Genomic DNA, 20791 nt, shown 5'->3' with positions numbered 1-20791 from the left:
ACAACTGGGAGGAGCTTGCCGCTGCTCTGGCTACAGGACTCCTCAGGTGGTGGCGCTGGCAGTCGGGCTACGGAGGCCGGGTTACCAGATTACGGGTAAATTCGCGTTTTGCTCCATGACTGTTCCTCCCACTTTGCTTCCCTCCAGTGCTTTTCAAAGTTACTTTTAGGGAAACGCCATGCGCTCCACGGGGTGCAAACACATCATCCTTTGAGCTTGTGTCCCAGGTCTTCTTAAACTCACTGCACCATCTTTTGTCTCGACCTAGCGGCCCTCAGCTTCCTACCGCTGCTTACTGCCCTGGACTTGAGCTCAGGGATCACCTCCTCCAGGAAGCCTGCCTGTGTTCACCACAGCGCACAACTACACTCGCACATCTGCATTTTCTCAGCCGCTAGGAATAGGCTGCCTCGTCGCTGATGCCCCTTAACCATTTGTTCAGTTAAAATAACCAGTTCTGGAGCAGAGAGACGTTGTCAAACGAGTTTGTCCAGAGGAGAATGACCAAGGCATGAAGATAATTTAAGGAAGGATTGAAAGAAATGGGGATATTCATCTTGGGAAAGAACCCTATGGGAGATTTAATACCTTTCTAAGCTTGATGCACAGGACAAAGTAGGACCTCAGGGGAGCAGACGGCACAGCCTGTTTTGCTGTAATGGAAGGAAACATCCTTCTAGAAACTATCAAAGAGTGGAGAAAGCCCACATTCTGAGGTTCAGCTCTGGGGTCATGCCCGCGTCCCACTATCACCTTGTGTCCTTAGGCCAGTTATTTTACCTCTGTAAGAAGTGGCGGCCTTATTAGTAAAATGGAAATCATAATACTATGAGAATATGCATATAAAGTGATTTTTCACTCTCCTTGAGATAGTAAAAATTTAGTAAATGTTAGACTCTATTCTAATGAGTGGTGCAGGTATAATATCCCCTTTTTTATGGATGAGGAGACTCAACCTGAGACATATATAAATAACATTAATTTAATAAAAAGGAAACTATTTATTGCACTTTTCTATGGCCTAGACCTTGCTCAAGCTGCTGGGACTACAGCACAGAGAAAGGCAAACACGATCACTTCTCTTCTGAAGTGTACTTCCTCCTGGGGGACTCTGGAGATAATCAAGTAACAGATATATAAATGAGGGAATTTCAGATAACAATCAGTACAGTGAGACAATAGAAGAGGATAGTGTGATTGAGAATAATAATGAGAAGGGGTAGTGAAGTCTTTCTGAAAATGTGACATTTGAGCCTAGTCCTGAATCATGATAAGGAACCTACCTGCACAATGACAGTTCCAAGCCGTGCAGAGGCCCAGAGGCAAGTAAGAGCTAGATAGCACTGAAGAGCAAATGAGGCCACTGTGTTCCTAGCATAGTGAGCTTGGAGGAAAGTAGTAGGAAATAAGGTCAAAAAGGTATTATTAGGGGCCAGATAATACAGAGCCTTTTAAGCCATGTCCAAGGGTTTGAATTTTATTCTAAAAGTAATAGGAAGGTACTACAGAGTTTAGGTTGAAGCATACAAGTGATATGATCTGATTCACATTTTTTTAAAAGATTTTTATTTATTTATTTATTTGACAGACAGAGATCACAAGCAGGCAGAGGCGGGCAGAGAGAGAAGGAGGGGAAGCAGGCTCCTGCTGAGCAAAGAGCCCGAGGTGGGGCTCGATCCCAGGACCCTGGGATCATGAACTGAGCTGAAGGCAGAGGCTTTAACCCACTGGACCACCCAGGTGCCCCTGATGCACACTTTTTTTTTTTTTTTTAAAGACCTTGGTTATGCTGTGGAGAACCCATTAAAGGGAGGGGGTAAAAATGGAAATAGAGCAGTTAGGAGGCAGTTGAGGTGAGTAATGGTGGTCACCTTGAGTGAGTATGAGTAATTGATTAACTTGTAGTCACAGGGCCAGAAAATTACAAAGCCACTAAGATGCAGGTATCTTCTGACTCGTTCCTGCTGTGGCACAAAAACCAAGATGCTATGATTCTGCAGACTTATTTGTATTGTTTTATGTTTGAAAATCTTTTCATCTGTACTTACCTTAGTTCTTATACCAGATTGTCAGCTTTTTCAGGACAAGACCTGTCATATATTGAGTTTCTTAACAGCATAGTCTCAGACCTGATGCAAACATTAATGTCATTGAAACCAACAATACATTCCCTTAACCATTTTTTTTCCTCCAGGCACCCCTTCCATGTAGCATCAGGTATCGGTATAAATGTATCGGTAATAGTGTCTTTGTCTTGGCATCTGTTATGTTGTTTTGTAATTACAAATGAAACTATTCCTTTCCAAGGTCATCTTGATAGCAGTAAAATGGTATTAGCTATAATTCTCTTGAGTCTGAGTATGCTTGTGATATTGCATAAATCATTATGATAACTAATGCTAAGTAATGAGTTCTACTGTGAATGGAATAGGAGCACCTCAGGGCAAGGTTAGTACAACCCTGTTCTGCAGGTAGAGATGTTGATTACAGACTTAAAATATCAGAGGCTGGACTGACATTTCAGACTTGGCGCCTTTAATTTATATCATTCTTTAGCAGTAAGTAACTAAACATTGTGAACCCTTCCTAGTTAGCTATGATCGTGTCCAGTTTTACATAATAGGTAAAATTGGTTGTTATACAAACCATTTGGGGGGCTGGAGGTGAGCAAAATGGGTGAAGGTGGGAAAAGAGGGGAAAAAAATGGGGGGAAAAAAAGAGAAACCATTTGATAGTCACGCATTTTCTTCTTCTTTTTTTAAATATATTTTTAAAGGTTTTATTTATTTATGTGAGAGAGAGTGAGTGAGAAAGCACAAGATGGGGATGGTAGGGGGAGAAGCAGTTTCCCTGCTAAGCTGAAGCTCCATGCCCCATTCAACTCCTTCAGGACTCCATCCTGAGACTCCAGAATTATGACCTGAGCGGAAGGCAGTCTCTTACTGGCTGAGCCACCCAAGCCCCCTGATAGTCACACATTTTCTTATCTGATTACTGGTTCTCAGGCTTTATGAAAACTTAAAGATTATAAAGATGTATCATGTTAAAAATGTGGTTTGTAATTACATTTTTAGTATTTTTAATGCGTATTATAAACTAAGGAAATTTCTAGTTAAATCTTAATGTGTTAGTCACATAGCTCCATTTCTTAGCTATTTGCGTAATAAAGCTAGATCCACTTGGCAATGTGAACCACCTAGCAGTTATTCCAAAAGTACTAACAATTCTTATTCGGCTTCTATATAATAATCTCCTTATACCTATAAGAGGAAGAATTATACATCTCAATAAGTAGTAAGAACAAGTGATTTATAGTTTGTTTGAGAATAAGCTGGATCATCACAGTTTTTAGTGATTGTAATGACATCACGAAGTTGTCTCAGTAAGTCTTGATATCCTAGTTTCTTACTTCCTGGCAGCTTCCTTTAAGCTACATGTTTGAGGAGCTACTCTATTTAAAAGATCTTGGAAAAGTTTATAAATTTGATAGACCAGGTGAAATGAGAGTAGAAATCATCCATCCATAGAAGGCATTTAAAAAAATAAATATTTATTAAGATGAGGGCCAGCTTTGTGGATAGGTGACCTGTGCAGTCACATAAGAGCCTCCTTTTAAAAGGGCTCTTTGTGGGGCGCCTGGGTGGCTCAGTGGGTTAAAGCCTCTGCCTTTGGCTCGGGTCATGATCCCAGGGTCCTGGGATCGAGCCCCGCATCGGGCTCTCTGCTCACCGGGGAGCCTGCTTCCTCCTCTCTCTCTGCCTGCCTCTCTGCCTACCTGTGATCTCTGTCAGATAAATAAATAAAATCTTTGGAAAAAAAAAAAAAAAGGGCCCTTTGCCCCAAATAGAGGGAATGACATTTTAAAATTTTTTATTTTATTTTTTTATAAAAGATTTTATTTCTTTATTTGACAGACAGAGATCACAACTAGGCGGAGAGGCAGTCAGAGACAGAGATGGGGGGGAAGTAGTCTCCCCGCTGAGCAGAGAGCCCAATGCGGGGCTCAATCCCAGGACCCTGAGACAAAGGCAGAGGCTTTAACCCTCTGAGCCACCCAGGCACCCCCGGAATGAGATTTGAACATAATTCAGGATAAAGCCATGTCAGCCTTCCTGAGATAAGCAGAGTTAAAGGCAGAAGCAGAAAACTAGGGAAAATGCAAAAGCAGAGAGCTGAATCTCAGGAAGTGAAAGGTAAGAGATAAGGCAAAAGGCAAACTCAGGTGTCCTGAGAATAGTCAGGGTATATGAAATAACATCAAACAAAATCCAGGCTCCTTACCGTGGCCCATAAGACCCTAGGTTGGTTAGACCCTGCCTGCTTCCTGAATTTTATCTACTATTTCTCTCTCCCCACATTCACCATGTTCCAGCCACACTTCTTTCTTTCTTTCTTCTTTCACACGCACTTTCTATAAACACCCCAAACCTATTTTGCTTCCTTGAGACCTTTTCTCTACCTGGAACACTTTGTTCCTCAGTTTTTCTCCTGGCTGACCTATCATTTGGATCTCAGCTGGACACCACTACCCAATCTAAATCAGCCCTTCTCTGTCCGGTCACATTTGTGTATCAGAAATCCAGCTTGTTTTGTTGTTTCCTTTTTTAGTATTTTTTCTCTCTACACTAGAATATAGATGCCATAAGAGCAGGGACCTTCTCTGGTACTATCACAAGCACTCAGCATAGTGCACATGGTTGTACTGAGTAAAATGTTTGGGGGACGACTGCACCAGTGAAAGCAAGCAGAAGGCCGTCGCTAGTGTAGGGAAACTTCCGAGAGCAGTGAGCTCTTGCTCTGATGAAGATCCCCTGAGATTAGGACTCCTCCTTTCAAGCAGTTTTCCAGTGTTTCCCACAGGGCTGTGGGTGTGTTACGGGCTGTTGCTATGTGTCCACCCCCAGGGCAAATGAGCAGCATTCCTGAACTGCTTAGTTTTTTGTTTTGTTTTGTTTTGTTTTTTGCTTAGATTCTTGGAAGAAAAAAAGTTCATTAGCAGTAGGAATATTATCTTTGGCTACAAAATAAAGGAGATAGTAAAATAAGCCTTTGATTGATCTTTTATATCTTGATTTTCTAAAACTTTCATGTAATTTTTAAAAAAGATTTTATTTATTTATTTGACACACAGAGAGAGATCACAGCAGGCAGAGAGGCAGGCAGAGAGAGAGGGGGAAGCAGGCTCCGTGCCGAGCAGAGAGCCCAATGCGGGGCTCAACCCCAGGACCCCGAGACCATGACCCAAGCTGAAGGCAGAGGCCCAACCCACTGAGCTGCCCAGGTGCCCCACTTTCATGAAATTTTTCAAAGATCAGTTAAGTCTAGCCCAGGAAAGGAAGCTGTTCCTGATTATATAGCCCTGGAATTATTTACATAGTAACACTATCTCAAAGAATCTCTGCTGTGATAAGGTATAGGACAGTTTGCCACAGTTTCTAAACACTTTGTTTTGTCTCTTCAAGTCTAATGCTGAATCTATAGGTCTAACTTTATAAGAACTATTCAATTGTTTAATAGTAATGCCAGTTAATCTATATATACTAAGCATTTCCAATTTATCTGTCCCAAAATCCAAACGAATCATTTATTAGATAACCAGCACCATCATTCCCTCCTCCTCTCTTGAAATTACCTTAATGTAAAATTTTACTATCCAACTCCTTTTTTTTTTTCCTTCCCTCCAATTCCTTCCAAATGACCTGACTGCCAGCTGCCCTATCCCATTCACGGATAAGACTGGTCTTAGAGGTGCATGCACATTTTAAAAAGAAAGTCCTCCCCTGAAAAAATATTGAGGGGCTTGTAGTTTAGTAAGCCAGGAACCAGATTTTTAATTCATAGAACCAAAGGAGAACCTTTAAAGATCACTTTATGAATGATCTTGTCATTCTACATATAGAGAAACTGGGGAGCAGAGTCATTTAATGAGTCCCTTGGTCGGCAGTGGACGGCAGAAATAGAACTCAAATCTGGATATCTTAACTTCTAAACTACTGCTCTTCCTAATGCAATGCCCTTGTGTATATATAACCACCTACTGGCAAAGAGAATTCTAGAAATGGTTAATGAGGGAGGAAATTAACATTACACACCGTTGGTACTGTGAGTTCTTTTCTATAAGACTTACTTCTTTCTAAACTATAGCAGGGAAAAAGTGTCTTTTATTTATTTTTACTGCTTGCCAGTTTGCTTACAAAGGAATAGTTATGAGAAATTATTTAAAGGACATAGCCAGTTTTCTCTGGTAAATACCAGATCTATGTTATTTTCTCTTTCACCTTGCAAAATTTGCTGATACTTTATTTAGCAAATGGAGATAAAAGAAGAAAATGACATAAAAGGAAAATGACATTAAAGGAGACAGAACCAGAAAGAATTTCCTTCCTTCCTCCCTTCCTTCCTTCCTTCCATCCATCCTCCAAGAGAGGGGGGAAAGAGACAGTGGGAGAGGGGCAGAGGAAGAGAGAGACTCTTAAGCAGGCTCCATGCCTAGGGTGGTGGTGGTGGTGGTGGTGATGATGATGATGATAATGATGATGATGAAGGGATTGTTTGGGTTTAGTAGTAAGTCCACATTTCTGTCCTTCTTTGTTGCCACACCTTGTGTTTCTTCCCTTTACTTCTGGTTCATTTTCACTTTAGAAAAACAACTAAATGGCATTAGAGTTCCTTAACTACGCAATTTGTTAGATACCTTGAAGTAAATAATAAATGTTAAGGCATTAAATAAACAACAAAAAGATTAAAATACCTAGAAATTAAATGAGGAAAGTATAAATATAAATGGTTCTTAAAACATAAAAACAGATGTTCAGCCCCATCAGACTTAGGATCTTAAGATCCCGCTTTTATCAATAAGATTGTCAAAAAAAAAAAATCCAGTAATTATGTAATAAACCATGTGGGTGAGAATTGGGAGTATCAGGCACTATTATTGGAGGGATGGTAAATTAGGACATTTGATGATTGGGGGCAGTTTGGCAATTTCAATCAAAATATCAAGTGTGTGTAAATGCTGATAATCTGTTTTTGTGAATTTGTCATACAGATAAATTTGTGCACATTCAATATGATCTATATATAGGGTTTCATTACAGCATGTTTATAATAGCAAAAAATGTGAAACAATTTAAGTATCTATCAATAAGGGAATAAATAAATACGGTCCATCCATAAAATGGAATGCATGCAGCTATGAAAAATAAGAATTGGGGGAATTGCCTGGGCTCGGTCAGTTAAGTGTCCAACTCTTGATTTGAGATCAGGCCAAGATCTCAGGGTTGTGAGATCAAGCCCTACATCGGGCTTCACACTGGGCATGGAGCCTGCTTAAGATTCTCCCTCTTAAGAAAAAAAAAAAAAAAAAAAAGAATTAGGATGCTATGCAAAAATACGGAAATAATTCCAGGTTGTACATTAATTAAAAAAGAAAAAAACAGATTATACCAGAGGACCTGTTTATATCATGTATATGACCCATACCCTCAGGGGTTGTACAGTGCTCAGCATGAACAGCTAGATGCTTTGTGCTGGCTATAACCTACTTTCTTAGTCGAAACAAAAGCAAAGGAGTCAATATGTATTCATATTTGTTTATGCATAAAGGACTTAGCGTATTCACAAGAAACACAAACAGTGAGTACTTAAGTGTGTGGAAATGGTGTGGAGATAGTTAAGATGGATATATACATCCGTTACATATACCTCATTGGAATGTATTAGCTATTTTTTTTTTTAAAGATTTTATTTATTTATTTGACAGAGATCACAAGTAAGCAGAGAGGCAGGCAGAGAGAGAGGAGGAAGCAGGCTCCCCGCTGAGCAGAGAGCCCGATGCGGGGCTCGATTCCAGGACCTTGGAATCATGACCTGAGCCGAAGGCAGAGGTGTATTAGCTATTTTTAAAAGACTAAAAAGACATGCTGTTTCACTATCAATATTATGACTATTCATTCAATATTGTAATTTCATCAAGTCAATGTTTACCATCTTTTCTGCCAGATGTTTTTATCCCTTTCCTTTTTATTTTCTCTATTTTTGGTCTGGCAAAAAGAACCAGTTTTAGAAAGTATTGAATGCCATCTCTTGGGGAATATAAATTATTAAGTGTTATTCAAACATATGCATGATGGGCGGGTTTTTTATCTAATGAGCTTTCTAATGATATAGAATTAAAACTTTTAATCAAAGTAAAGCTCTAAGTTTTCTGGAATAGATTTATTGTATGAAACAAGAATTTTTTCCTCCAGTGTTCCGCTTTCTCTGTTTTTGCTGAACTCACATTTTCCCCCTTATGAGTCACTAAACTAGAAAAACAGTATATTTTCCTTGAATGGGCATATTTTTTGTAAAAGAATAGAATGTTTTCCTTCTGTGTCATTCATTAATAATGTGAAGTTTGGTGTGTGTGTGTGTGTGTGTGTGTGTGTGTGTGTCTATCTGTGTGTTTGTAACATAGAACCCCTTTTGGGTGAGGGGCTTGCTAGCTTCTGTAAAGGAAGGAATAGGGAATAAATAAAAGAGAGGGAAAGGAAAGGCATTTTATGGCATTTTAATTATTTACTTATTTAAGGTTTAAAGATACGACAGTGAATACCTGGCTTATTTAAAAAAAAAAAAAGCCTGCTGTTTGGATGGATAAAATTAAGCCCATTCCTGTTAGGATTTTTTGTTTGTTTGTTTGTTTGTTTTAGATTTTATTTATTTATTTGACAGCTTTCCTAAGTAGGCAGAGAGGCAGGCAGAGAGAGAGAGGAAAGGAAGCCTGCTGAGCTGAGAGCCCGGATGCAGGGCTCAATCCCAGAACCCTGGGACCATGACCTGAGCTGAAGGCAGAGGCTTTAACCCACTGAGCCACCCAGGTGCCCAGTATCTGTTAGTTTAATCAACAGTATCATTTCCATCTCCAGACAGCCTACTAGTACTGTTAATACTCTCTCATCCTATATTTTCAGAGAATGTTTTCCCACATAAATCAGTTTCTCAGCATGCTGTCATGGAAAAAGGTTGGGTTTGGAGCTTGAGAGAACTGGATTCACATTGCACTTTAAAATTGTTGGGGTGCCTGAGTGGCTCAAGTCAGTTAAGCAGCTGCTTTCGGCTCAGGTCATGATCCGAGGGTCCTGGGATAGAGGCCTGCCTTGGGCTCCCTACTCAGTGGAGAGCCTGCTTCTCCCTCTCTCTCAACCTGGTGCTCTGCCTACTTGTGCTATCTCTTTCTCTGTGTCAAATAAATAAATAAAATATTCAAAAAAATTAAAAATAAGAAAAATAAATAAAACTGCTTAGCCTTATGGTCATGGACAAGTCACATAGCTTCTCCATGACGAGGTTTTTATTTATGAAAATACCTTTCATTTATATAAATATAAATTGATGCTTAATGATGATTCCATTCTGGGTGAGTGGCCTTCATCAGTGCTTTCCCAGCCCTCCTATGCACACCACTGTCAGAGCACTTAGCACCTTCCTGATGTCTGTTTACTCGACTATTCTCTGGGAACAGACCTTGCTTTTTAATCTCACCTCCAGCACTCAGGACACTGTCAGGCATGGTAAGTGAATGAAGTAATTTAAACACTTCAGTTTCATTGCAATATTTTAAAATGTCTTGTTTAGTTTGACCTTATATGAAATCTGTTGTACAGTTTAGCCACGATATATCTATTAGACCCAGGTTAGGTTTCATCACTTGAGGACTCTATGTCCAGTTAGGAAAAATTACCACTAGATGGGGATCTTACTCACTTTGGCTTCATTTCTCTGCTGCTTTTCATCTGCATGCTTCCCCTGTTTCGTTGCTTGCTACCACAGAGACTGTGAAAGTTGAAGCAGGATTTTAACATTCAGGCCAGTGGAACAACACTATGTTGGGTTCCCAGAGGACCATTCAAATGATTTACAGCAGAATATGTGATATCTTCCTCATTTAATAGTTAGAGAAGAGCTGGGATGATTGCCTTGATTGTAGTTTTATGTCTTAGTTTTGCTCTCCCTAGAACTCTGCGTTTCTTAGTCCTCGGCCTCTCTGGAATTCTGCAAGACAGGTTCCTTCCTGCATTTCCCTCCAGCTGTTTTTGAGGCAGAATTTTGCTTTGAATCAGTTACTGGTGTGGTGAGTTAGTGATTTCCCTGCAGTAACTTAGAGGTATGGCATGCCACCTCTGTTCACCCCAGTACACCTTACACATATTCCCATTTTCTCTCTCTCTGTGCTCCAGCTCACAAATGTTTAAGAAGTCAGGGCACCTGGGTGGCTCAGTTGGTTAAGTGTCTGACTTTTGATTTTTGGCTCAGGTCATGATCTCAGTGTTGTGAGATGGAGCCCCACATGAGGCTACGTGCTGGGCATGGAACCTACTTAAGATCGTCTCTCTCCTTCTCTGTCTCCTCCCCACTCCACCCCCTCCCCCGCTCTCATACACATTCTTTTTCTAAAAAAAAGAAAGGAAAAAAAAAGTGTTTAGGAGGACTTGCCCCTAGTTTTCAGCTTCTGTGGTCCTCCTTTATGAGTTACCATCTCACCATCCTTTTTTTGTCTTCCAGAAATTTGTCAAACATTTTACATGATGGTTCTTCTCCCATTTATTCATGAATGTTATGAGTTTATACTTATAAAGTGGGCTTTTTATGACTTATTCTATAACTGGGAGCCTGTACCTCCACTCCCCTTCACCTATTTTGTCCATCCCCCCAGCCCCTTTCCATTCTGGCAACTTTAAAGATTTTATTTAATTTTTTTATTTATTTGACAGACAGAGATCACAAGTAGGCAGAGAGGCAGGCAGAGGGTGATGAGGAAGCAGGCTCCCTGCTGAGCAGAGAGCCCAATGCAGAGCTCAGTCATGACCCGAGCTGAAGGCAGAGGCTTTAACCCCATGAGCCACCCAGGCCCCCCCCCCCCCCCGCCTTCTGCCAACTTTAAATGAAAATCACATTTTTAAAAAAAATTTAGCTTTCTTAAGATATGATTTATTTTTGTGTATTTTATTTTTATTATTATTATTATTTTTTTTTTTTTAGAGAGAGCGTGTGAGCCTGCAAGGGAGGTGGGGAGGAGTAGAAGGAAAGACTCTTAAGCAGGTTCCATGCTCAGCATGGAGCCCCATGCAGGGCTTGATATCACAACCCTGAGATCATGACCTGAGCCGAAATCAAGAGTTGGACACTCATCCAACTGAGCCACCCTGGTGTCCCAAGATATAACTGATTTATAACAGTACATATTAATCATTAGAAAATCTGGTAAGTTTTAACATGTTTACACATTTGTAAAACCATCACTACAGTCAAGGTAGTTACTGTACCTATGAAGAAACTACAGCTTGGAGAAGCCTAGAAGCTCAAATTGGAGTCCAGGTGTCTCTGATGTCAAGGTCCATGCTCTAGGCTCTGAAGCCTCAGCGCTAGCTAGAAAAACAACCACTGACTATTTCCTCTCTTTCTCATTTGTGTGAGGAACAGCACACAATTTCTGAATCTAGTTATTCATTTCTTTAATAAGAGGGTTGTGCTAAATGTTCTTAATGTCTGTAAAGTTTCTGTACTTTATTCATATTTTTTATGCAGAGATGGTAAAGGTCTGTTCAAATACAACTTTTTTAGTTCAGTGAAACTATACCATTCTCTTTAATGTTCACAGTGGAGCTATATGCGACATTAAAATCATATATATATATTTTTTCTTTTCATAGGAAAGTATTTAAGAAGCTTATGGCATAATATGCATCAAAGTAATATAAGATCTGCAGGAAGTCCCTCAAGATAGCTGGTAAGACAATAGGAATTTCTTTTTTTTTTCCTTCAAGGATGTATTGTATAATTATTTTACACACATTCTGACTATAAACTTTCTCGCCTTGTGATTATAAGAGATATTTATCACGGTCTTTTATTATTATGCGATTTTTAAGTGTATTAATGGTGGCAGCTATAATAGTTACCTGAAGCTTAGCTATGTTCTTCACCTCTGCCAGAAAAGGCAGATTTTATATAGATACAGATAATCATGTGGATGTGGTCCTATAACTATATCTATCTGTCTGTTTATCGAACTATCTTTGTATTTCTCAGATATTATCAGCATTGACTGAAGTGCCGTACTTCAGAATATATAATATATACCTCACATGTATATACGTGTATGTGATGTTTTATGCAAAGTTGACATTGAATTTGACTATTCTTAAGATGTGAACATTTATTTTCTACTTCTGCATTCTTAGGAAAAGAAGAATTTCTAGACTCTTCATCAATATCTTCATTTACCCAGTTAAATCCAAGGCTCCTGTGGTAAAATCATGAATAAAAATACATCTGCTGTGGTATCATCCAATCTACTTGAAAAGTAATTTTTAAATTAAATTTGCTTTGTTTTGAGCTGTCCTAGTTTGAAATACGTGGAATGTTAATGAGCTTCTGATTGAAAATTTTATATAGTTAATTGTGGTTTAAGGTAGCATAATAAGGAAGTTGATCAATAATTACCTTCTAATGTAAATCAGTGTATGGGATAAATTCTGCATTCTTTTTTATAATTCTTTGTAGAAATTGCTTTTTTAAAATTTTGATCTGATTTTTTTCAAATATCTAAAATCTTTTATGATCCCGGTATAAAAATAATGAGAGATTAATTTTTGCTCAGTAACAAATCAAAACAATAACATTTATTCTTTCTCATGATTTGGAGTTTGGCTGAGCAGTTCTTCTGGTATGTACCCAAAGTGTAAGATGGCCCCATTCACATGTGTTGGTGCCTCATCTGGAAAGGCTAGACTGGTGTCTCTTTGAACCTGATCTCGTGCTCTAGGAGGCTAGGTCAGGCTCTTTCACATGATGGCAGAATTGTTCCAAGCAACACACCCAAGTGTTTTTCAAATGTCTATTTCCCTCACATTTGCTTTTGTACCAGTGATTGAAGCAATTCAGATAGCCAAGTCCAAATTCAAAGGGTAGAGATGTAGACTTTACATTTTAATGGAAGGAACAGTAAAGTCACATTCCAAAGGGCATGCAGACATGCAAACATGTAACACACATATAACAAGGTATATCAGAGAAGTCATTCTTGGCCTTCATTCACTCTGTGACTTCATTCTTCCTATAGATAACCATTTTTATTCTTAGTTCCTTTTCAGTGCTTCTTCTGTATAAGCAAATACATATAAATATATATGCATGTTGTTATATGCGTGTATATAACACTAAACAAGTGCACACTAGTCCTTCAGCTCAGGCTCACAGGTCTTCCCTGGAGATGAGTATCAAGCGAGTTAAATTCAGGATGTCTTTCTCTGACACCTCCTCCTGAGAGCACTGGAAAACTCTAGTCTCAAAGGGGCACAGGCCAGGCCCATCTATGTGGTATGCAAAGAACTCCATGCATGGAGCTCTATGCCCTGGTGCTGAATAGTGACTTTCTGGGATAGCACAGAGTTTTGTCCAACTACCTAAGGCAAAATCAAGCCAATGGGAAAGAATCCTATGACTGAGGCAAGATGGCCCCAGATATTTTGGCTCTGCCTCTTGGGTTCCAGTTGCCAGCATATTCTTTTTTTTTTTTTTTTAAAGATTTTATTTATTCATTTGACAGAGAGAGAGATCATAGGCAGGCAGAGAGGGGAGAGGGGGGAAGCAGTCTTCCCGCTGAGCAGAGAGCCCGATGTAGGGCTCCATCCCAGGACCCTGAGATCATGACCTGAGCCAAAGGCAGAGGCTTAACCCACTGAGCCACCCAGGTGCCCTGTGCCAGCATATTCTTTAAAAAAGGTAGCTATACAGCAATGTCTACAATAGCCAAACAATGGAAAGAACCTAGATGTCCATCAACAGATGAATGGATAAAGAAGATGTGGTATATATACACAATGGAATACTATGCAGCCATCAAAAGAAATGAAATCTTGCCATTTGCGATGACGTGGATGGAACTAGAGGGTATCATGCTTAGCGAAATAAGTCAATTGGAGAAAGACAACTACCATATGATCTCCCTAATATGAGGGAGTGGAGATGCAACATGGGGGGTTAAGGGTGTAGGAGAAGATTTAATGAAACAAGATGGGATTGGGAAGGAGACAAACCGTAAGTGACTCTTAATCTCACAAAACAAACTGAGGGTTGCTGGGGGGAGGGGGGTTGGGAGGGGGGGTGGGGTTATGGACATTGGGGAGGGTATGTGCTATGGTGAGTGCTGTGAAGTGTGTAAACCTGGCGATTCACAGACCTGTACCCCTGGGGATAAAAATATAGTATATGTTTATAAAAAATAAAAAAATAAAAAAAATTAAAAAAAAATAATGCATTAAAAACTAAAAAAAAAGAAAAGGTAGCTATACTTTTTGATCTTGCCTTTTTTTTTAACTTAAATTATATCCTGTTGATCCTATCAGTCTGTAAATGTCTTGTACCTTGTTATAACTGTGTAGATTCTATCCTGTGAATGTACCATAATTTATTCAGCCAGTACCTTATTTTTTTAAATATTTTTTTAAGATTTTATTTATTTATTGACAGAGAGTGAAAGAGTACAAGCAGGGGGAGTGGCAGAGGGAGAGGGAGAAACGGGCTCCCCACTGAGCAGGGAGCCCGATGAGGGGCTTGATCCCAGGATGGTGAGATCATGACCTGAGCCGAAGGCAGACACTTAACCGAATGAGCCACCTAGGTGCCCTCAGTCAGTACCTTATTGATGGACATCCATTGTTTGCAAGTTTTGGAGATTACAAATTATGTCAAAATAAATAACCCTGTAGACAAGTTATTTTGTATTTTATGCCAGAGAATCTTTGGGATGAATTCCTAGAAATGGAATTTCTGGGTCAGAAGGTAAATTTAGAGATTACCAAATTATCTCATTAGGAGTTGTGCCATTTTGCATTCCCATCAGCAGTGTACAAGAGTACTCTTTCGGGGCGCCTGGGTGGCTCAGTGGGTTGGGCCGCTGCCTTCGGCTCAGGTCGTGATCTTGGGGTCCTAGGATCGAGTCCCGCATCGGGCTCTCTGCTCAGCAGGGAGCCTGCTTCCCTTCCTCTCTCTCTGCCTGCCTCTCTGCCTACTTGTGATCTCTGTCTGTCTAATGAATAAATAAAATCTTTAAAAAAAAAAAAAAAGAGTACTCTTTCCTGTATCCTTACCATCTGAGTACATTTTCAGTTTTAAGTTTTATGTTGATCTGATAGGTGAGTAGCAATATCTCTGCCTGGTTTTAACTTGCAGTTCTCTGTGATTAACGTTGAGCAGCAAAACTATTTTTAATAGCCAAAAAAAGTAAATAATATAAATTCTTAATATAAGGGGGTTTTAAAACAAGGTCCTAGCAAGTAAATGCTGTATGAAATACAGATACTCTATTGGTATTAGAAAAGGAGGGACCCTTTACTGAAACAATAATATGTGGTGGAGATTATATGCTGTCCCCATTGAAGGAAACCTGCATTTAGACGGTTTAAGAGGTTATGGGAGGCACTGAATAAGGTCCTTTAATTCCCTTTCCCGTTCCACTCTCTCATTTCCAGGTTTCACTCCATTATGCCCATACAATTTAATATTCCATCAAGAGTGGGCTGAGCTTCTGAAATCTGTAACCGTGAAACATCGTGGACCCAATCCCAACTGCCTCTTTTCCTAGCTAATTGACTGTTGCCCCAGTAACCAGATAGGCCATCCAACATTAGAGCCTGATTCAGTATCAGTATAATGCAGCCTTGGAGGCTGTCCTGCAGATACAGCAAAATATTCAAAAGCAGGGAGGTTTGTAAGGGTTTGGGTTTTTTTTTAAATATATTTTAATTTCTTTCATTCTATTTTTTTATGATTTAACTTTTAAATACACACTTTCGTAAAGATATAGTTAGAATTTCTATGGCAGAAGCTAAGAAAGTCTTTTCTGAAAGCTATAATCATATGTAAGATATGAGGCAACTCTTTTTTAATAGCAGTTTTAGTTTTTTGATATGTTTGAAGATAGCTAAAAGTCCTGTAATTCAACAATGGCTTTAATCAGCCACCAAGGAGATCTTAACACCACATTTTGCCTCTGGAGTAAGACAAACTGGGTTTCCATTGCTGTTCTCCAGCTTCATAACCTTAGACCACCAAGTTAACCTTCCTTGATTTTGGTGTTTTTAGAATAATGAGGGTAATAATCTTAGGAGTTGTATAAATACTAAGTTGGATGGCATAATGTGTGTATATTCTTAGCACAGTACCCAGTACATCAGAGGAAATCAGGCAGCCCTAAGCCTCATTTCAAACTCTGTTCAAGCTCTCTCAGACTGGCACAAGTCTCCTCTCTTACTGGAGTGTTCAGAAGCACAACTTGGGGGTATACCTTTTGCAGAATTCTTTTGACAGTTCCTTCTTTTCTGATGGCATTGCTCTTACGTCTGATGGAAATTATGGGTGGAGCACATGCTTTCTATGAGAAAACACTTCCTAAATTAAAAAGATAAACTTTTCTCTTTGAGATTCAAGTGGAGGTCAGATTTATTTTGCTGTAAATGGCCACAGACATATCTTTTCAAAAGTCACTTAACCTAACTCACTAAAATCTTTAATTTTGGGATCCCTTAGTGTAGTCTAAAAGTCAGCTAAAAACACATCTCTTCAGTTACCTTCAATACATCTTTGCGTTTATTTAAATCCTATGTTGAAGGTACTTTTCTTTGTTCTGCTCCAAAGAAATAAGCATTATTGCTGTGATTTCTTCTATGGTTTGTTTTTATAGAAAAATAAATAAATAATAGAGGTAACAGAACCCATTTGATTGTTTTTCTATCACCATACTTTTCTAAATGTCATTGCTAGTATATACTGAGTATTTCGGGTTATCTAGTTCTAAGAATGTGATTTAGCATGTAGTTTAAAGAGAAAGTAGGCACAGATCTTTAGGCTAACCTGTGAATGCTAATTTACTTTATCTTAGGGATCCTGCCTTTCAGATGATTACAGTTACCAAGGAAACAGGCCTTGGTCTGAAGATCCTAGGAGGAATTAACCGGAATGAAGGTCCCTTGGTATATATTCAGGAAATCATTCCTGGAGGAGACTGTTATAAGGTAAAAATGAAAGTAAAATAACACTTCACAAAAAAACCCAGACCACCAGTGGTGAGGTTTGTTTTACTACTACATCAGTAAATTTTTAGTATTAACTAAATGCCACTGTGACCAATTCTCAGTGAAAGATCCTACAAGAACTGGAAAATAGGCCTTTACCTTCAAAGAGCTTTAACCTAATGAATGAATAGGAAATAAATAGGAAACTAATAGATTTCAGGCTCTTTTAACTAAAGGAGAGGTATATATATATACATATATATATATATTTTTTTTTTTTTAAGGGAATTTATTTATTTATTTATTTAATTTTTTTTTTCATTTGAGAAAGAGCAGGGAGAGGCACAGAGGGAGAGGGACAACCTGGTGCTGCACTGAGCACAGAACCCAGCCCTGGGCTCCATTTCAGGACCCTGAGATCACAAGCTGGGCTGAAACCAAGAGTCAGATATTCAACTGACTGAGCCACTGATGTGCCCCAAGGTTACATATTTTTAATTATGGGCTGTTTAACTCTTATCCAAAGTCTGGTTGAGAGAAATTGTTTTTGAAGACATGTTCTCTCTCCATTGCTCCGAGAGTTTGGATTAAGTCGGATCATTTAAACTTGAGCTACATTCATTTAGCCTCTCCTAAGTGCAAAACAAACAAGCAAACTCAGCATATAAAAATCTGCTCAGTTCTGAATTTGCAATAACTCTTGTTGAGTTTGTTAATTATATCACTTGTTAGTTGCCCACATGATAAATTAGATTTAGAATTAAGACCAGAACATACTTTTTTTTCAGGGTGGGGTGGGGGATTAATTTTTTTTTTTTTTTTTAAGATTTTATTTATTTATTTGAGGGAGAATGAGTGAGAGAGAGCATGAGAGAGGAGAAGGTCAGAGGGAGAAGCAGACTCCCCAAGGAGCTGGGAGCCCGATGCCGGACTCGATCCTGGAAGTCCGGGATCATGACCTGAGCCGAAGGCAATTGCTCAACCAACTGAGCCACCCAGGCGCCCAAGGGTGGGGGATTAAAAAAAGCCTTACTCTCCTCTTTGCCGTAAGAAATAATGTAAATCGTGATTTCTTTTTTGCTCTGATTGCTAGGAAGCTCAGCTCCAAATTTGAAGCACAATATCAGCAACTTAGTTAAGAAACTAATAGGGGCACCTGAGTGGCTCAGTGGGTTAAGCCTCTGCCTTCGGCTCAGGTCATGATCCCAGGGTTCTGGGATCGAGCGCCACATCGGGCTCCCTGCTCAGCGAGGAGCCTGCTTTCCTGTCCGTCTCTCTGCCTCCCTCTCTGCCTACTTGTGATCTCGGTCTGTCAAATAAATAAATAAAATCTTAAAAAAAAAACAAAAACTAGTTAACTATGTTTGCATTTTCATTTCTCTTGAATTTCATTTGCCATTTCTGTTTTACTAATATGATTCTATATGTCTATTGTTGAAAATTGCTTCCAGTCCTTTCTGGAGAGAAATAGGATATAAAGAGTTTAATAAAATACTGTATTAATGTCAAGGTATATAGCATGAAAAAGGATCCTTTTAAGTTTGTTCATATTGTTGTTTTTCTCTTATTTGTTTTGGTTCGATATATAGTCTTACGCTTACCCCACCCTCATCCCAGACGCTTGTTTAGCAAGCATTTTATCTAGTCAACTGCATTTTTTTTTCCTTGTTAGGAAAAAAATTAACTTCACCGTTGATTTGCGAAATAATAGAAATGATTTCAATTGTTTCAAGTTTGTTGAGATAATAGGATACACTTACCATGTTGTAAGTATTATACAATAAATTTAGGATATTATAATATAAATTTTAGCTATTGAATTTAAATTATTAACTAAATAAAAGTATACTTAAATGCTAAATTTAAACAAAATCAAACAAAAAAAGAAATTAGTCTTGTAAGAATTGAGATATTTAGGACTACTTTAGTTGAGGGATGTGTGTGTGTGTGTGTGTGTGAGTGTGTGTGTATGTTCACTATAGCCAAGATAGTCCCTAAACCACACTTCATATAATGCAATAACAGATCATGGTATCTAACAAGTGATAAAAATTTGCTGTTATGATAAGCGTCAGTTTGTGCTTTTTATTCCCATGAAAAATATTTGTAGTTAAAATAATAAATTGATAGTAGGGTGCTGAGTGACTCTTCATCTGTTATCAGTGGTAACAGACTGAAAATTATACTTTCTCTTGGTTTTTCTTATAATTTCACTGTTTGTAAGGGTCTCAAAAAGCAGTCACTTACAAACTATATTCTGTATTTACCACTAGAGAGCAGCACAGAGTTATTAATGTTCCTTGACAGTATCTGGTCAAGTTCAAAGGAAGAAAACAGCTAAAACAGAGAAAGGTGGAGACAATAACATAATAGGCTTGCGATGCTTACACTTACTGTTTTTTCCTGTCTCATTCATATTTTATTTTTTTATATTTTTTAACTTATTTTTAAAAATTTTTTTTTATTTTTTATTAACATGTAATGTATTATTAGCCCCAAGGCTACAGGTCTGTGAATCGCCAGGTTTACACACTTCACAGCACTCACCATAGCACATACCTTCCCCAATGTCCATAACCCAACCACCCTCTCCCTACCCCGCTCCCCCCAGCAAACCTCAGATTGTTTTGTGAGATTAAGAGTCTCTTATGGTTTGTCTCCCTCCCGATCCCATCTTGTTTCATTTATTCCTTTCCTATCCCCCAAGCTCTCCACGTTGTCTCTCAACATTCTCATATTAGGGAGATCATATGATAATTGTCTTTCTCTGATGGACTTACTTCGCTCAGCATAATACCCTCTAGTTCCATCCACGTCGTCACAAATGGCAAGATTTCATTTCTTTTGATGGCTGCATAGTATTCCATTGTATATATATACCACATCTTTATCCATTCATCTGTTGATGGACATCTAGGTTCTTTCCATAGTTTGGCTATTGTGAACACTGCTAGTATAAACATTCGGGTGCATGTGCCCCTTCGGATCACTACATTTGTATCTTTTTTTTTTTTTTTAAAGATTTTATTTATTTATTTGACAGACAGAGATCACAAGTAAGCAGAGAGTTAGGCAGAGAGAGAGGAGGAATCAGGCTCCCTGCTGAGCAGAGAGCCTAATGTGGGGCTTGATCCCAGGACCCTGGGATCATGACCTGAGCTGAAGGCAGAGGCTTTAACCCACTGAGCCACCCAGGTGCCCCGCTACCTTTGTATCTTTAGGGTAAATACCCAGTAGTGTGATTGCTGGGTCGTAGGGTAGCTCTATTTTCCACTTTTTGAGGAACCTCCATGCTGTTTTCCAAAGTGGTTGTACCAGCTTACATTCCCACCAACAGTATGGGAGGGTTCCCCTTTCTTCACAACCTCTCCAGCATCTATCATTCCCTGACTTGTTAATTTTAGCCATTCTGACTGGTGTGAGGTGATATCTCATTGTGGTTTTGATTTGTATTTCCCTGATGCCGAGTGATTTGGAGCACTTTTTCATGTGTCTGTTGGCCATCTGGGTGTCTTCTTTGCAGAAATGTCTGTTCATGTCCTCTGCCCATTTCTCGATTGGATTATTTGTTCTCTGGGTGTTGAGTTTGATAAGTTCTATATAGATTTTGGATACTAGCCCTTTATTGATATGTCATTTATAAATATCTTCTCCCATTCTGTCAGTTGTCTTTTGGTTTTGTTAACTGTTTCCTTTGCTGTGCAAAAGCTTTTGATCTTGATGAAGTCCCAAAC

The 20791-nt window shown here is 38.9% G+C and overlaps 1 protein-coding gene across 2 annotated transcripts in view; it reads left to right on the top strand.

The window, feature by feature from the left end:
• Window positions 1-4: 4 nt before the first annotated feature.
• The window catches only part of LOC111151294 (syntaxin binding protein 4), a 157371-nt gene continuing 136584 nt past the window's right edge, over window positions 5-20791 (top strand). Inside the window, exons 1-4 of one of the 2 annotated variants that reach the window (XM_022509183.1) lie at window positions 5-95; window positions 11694-11770; window positions 12225-12346; window positions 16925-17057. In XM_022509183.1, coding sequence (XP_022364891.1) covers window positions 12300-12346; window positions 16925-17057 — 180 coding nt within the window. In that variant the 5' untranslated portion in view covers window positions 5-95; window positions 11694-11770; window positions 12225-12299. Of the gene's footprint in view, window positions 96-11693; window positions 11771-12224; window positions 12347-16924; window positions 17058-20791 lie in introns of those variants that run through there. The other variant, XM_022509184.1, reaches the window with a different exon arrangement.

Source organism: Enhydra lutris, unplaced genomic scaffold, assembly GCF_002288905.1.
Source record: "Enhydra lutris kenyoni isolate GAN:26980312 unplaced genomic scaffold, ASM228890v2 scaffoldscaffold26, whole genome shotgun sequence".
In the NCBI taxonomy this organism is placed as follows: domain Eukaryota; kingdom Metazoa; phylum Chordata; class Mammalia; order Carnivora; family Mustelidae; genus Enhydra; species Enhydra lutris.
This window is presented reverse-complemented; position numbering and strand designations above follow the sequence as displayed.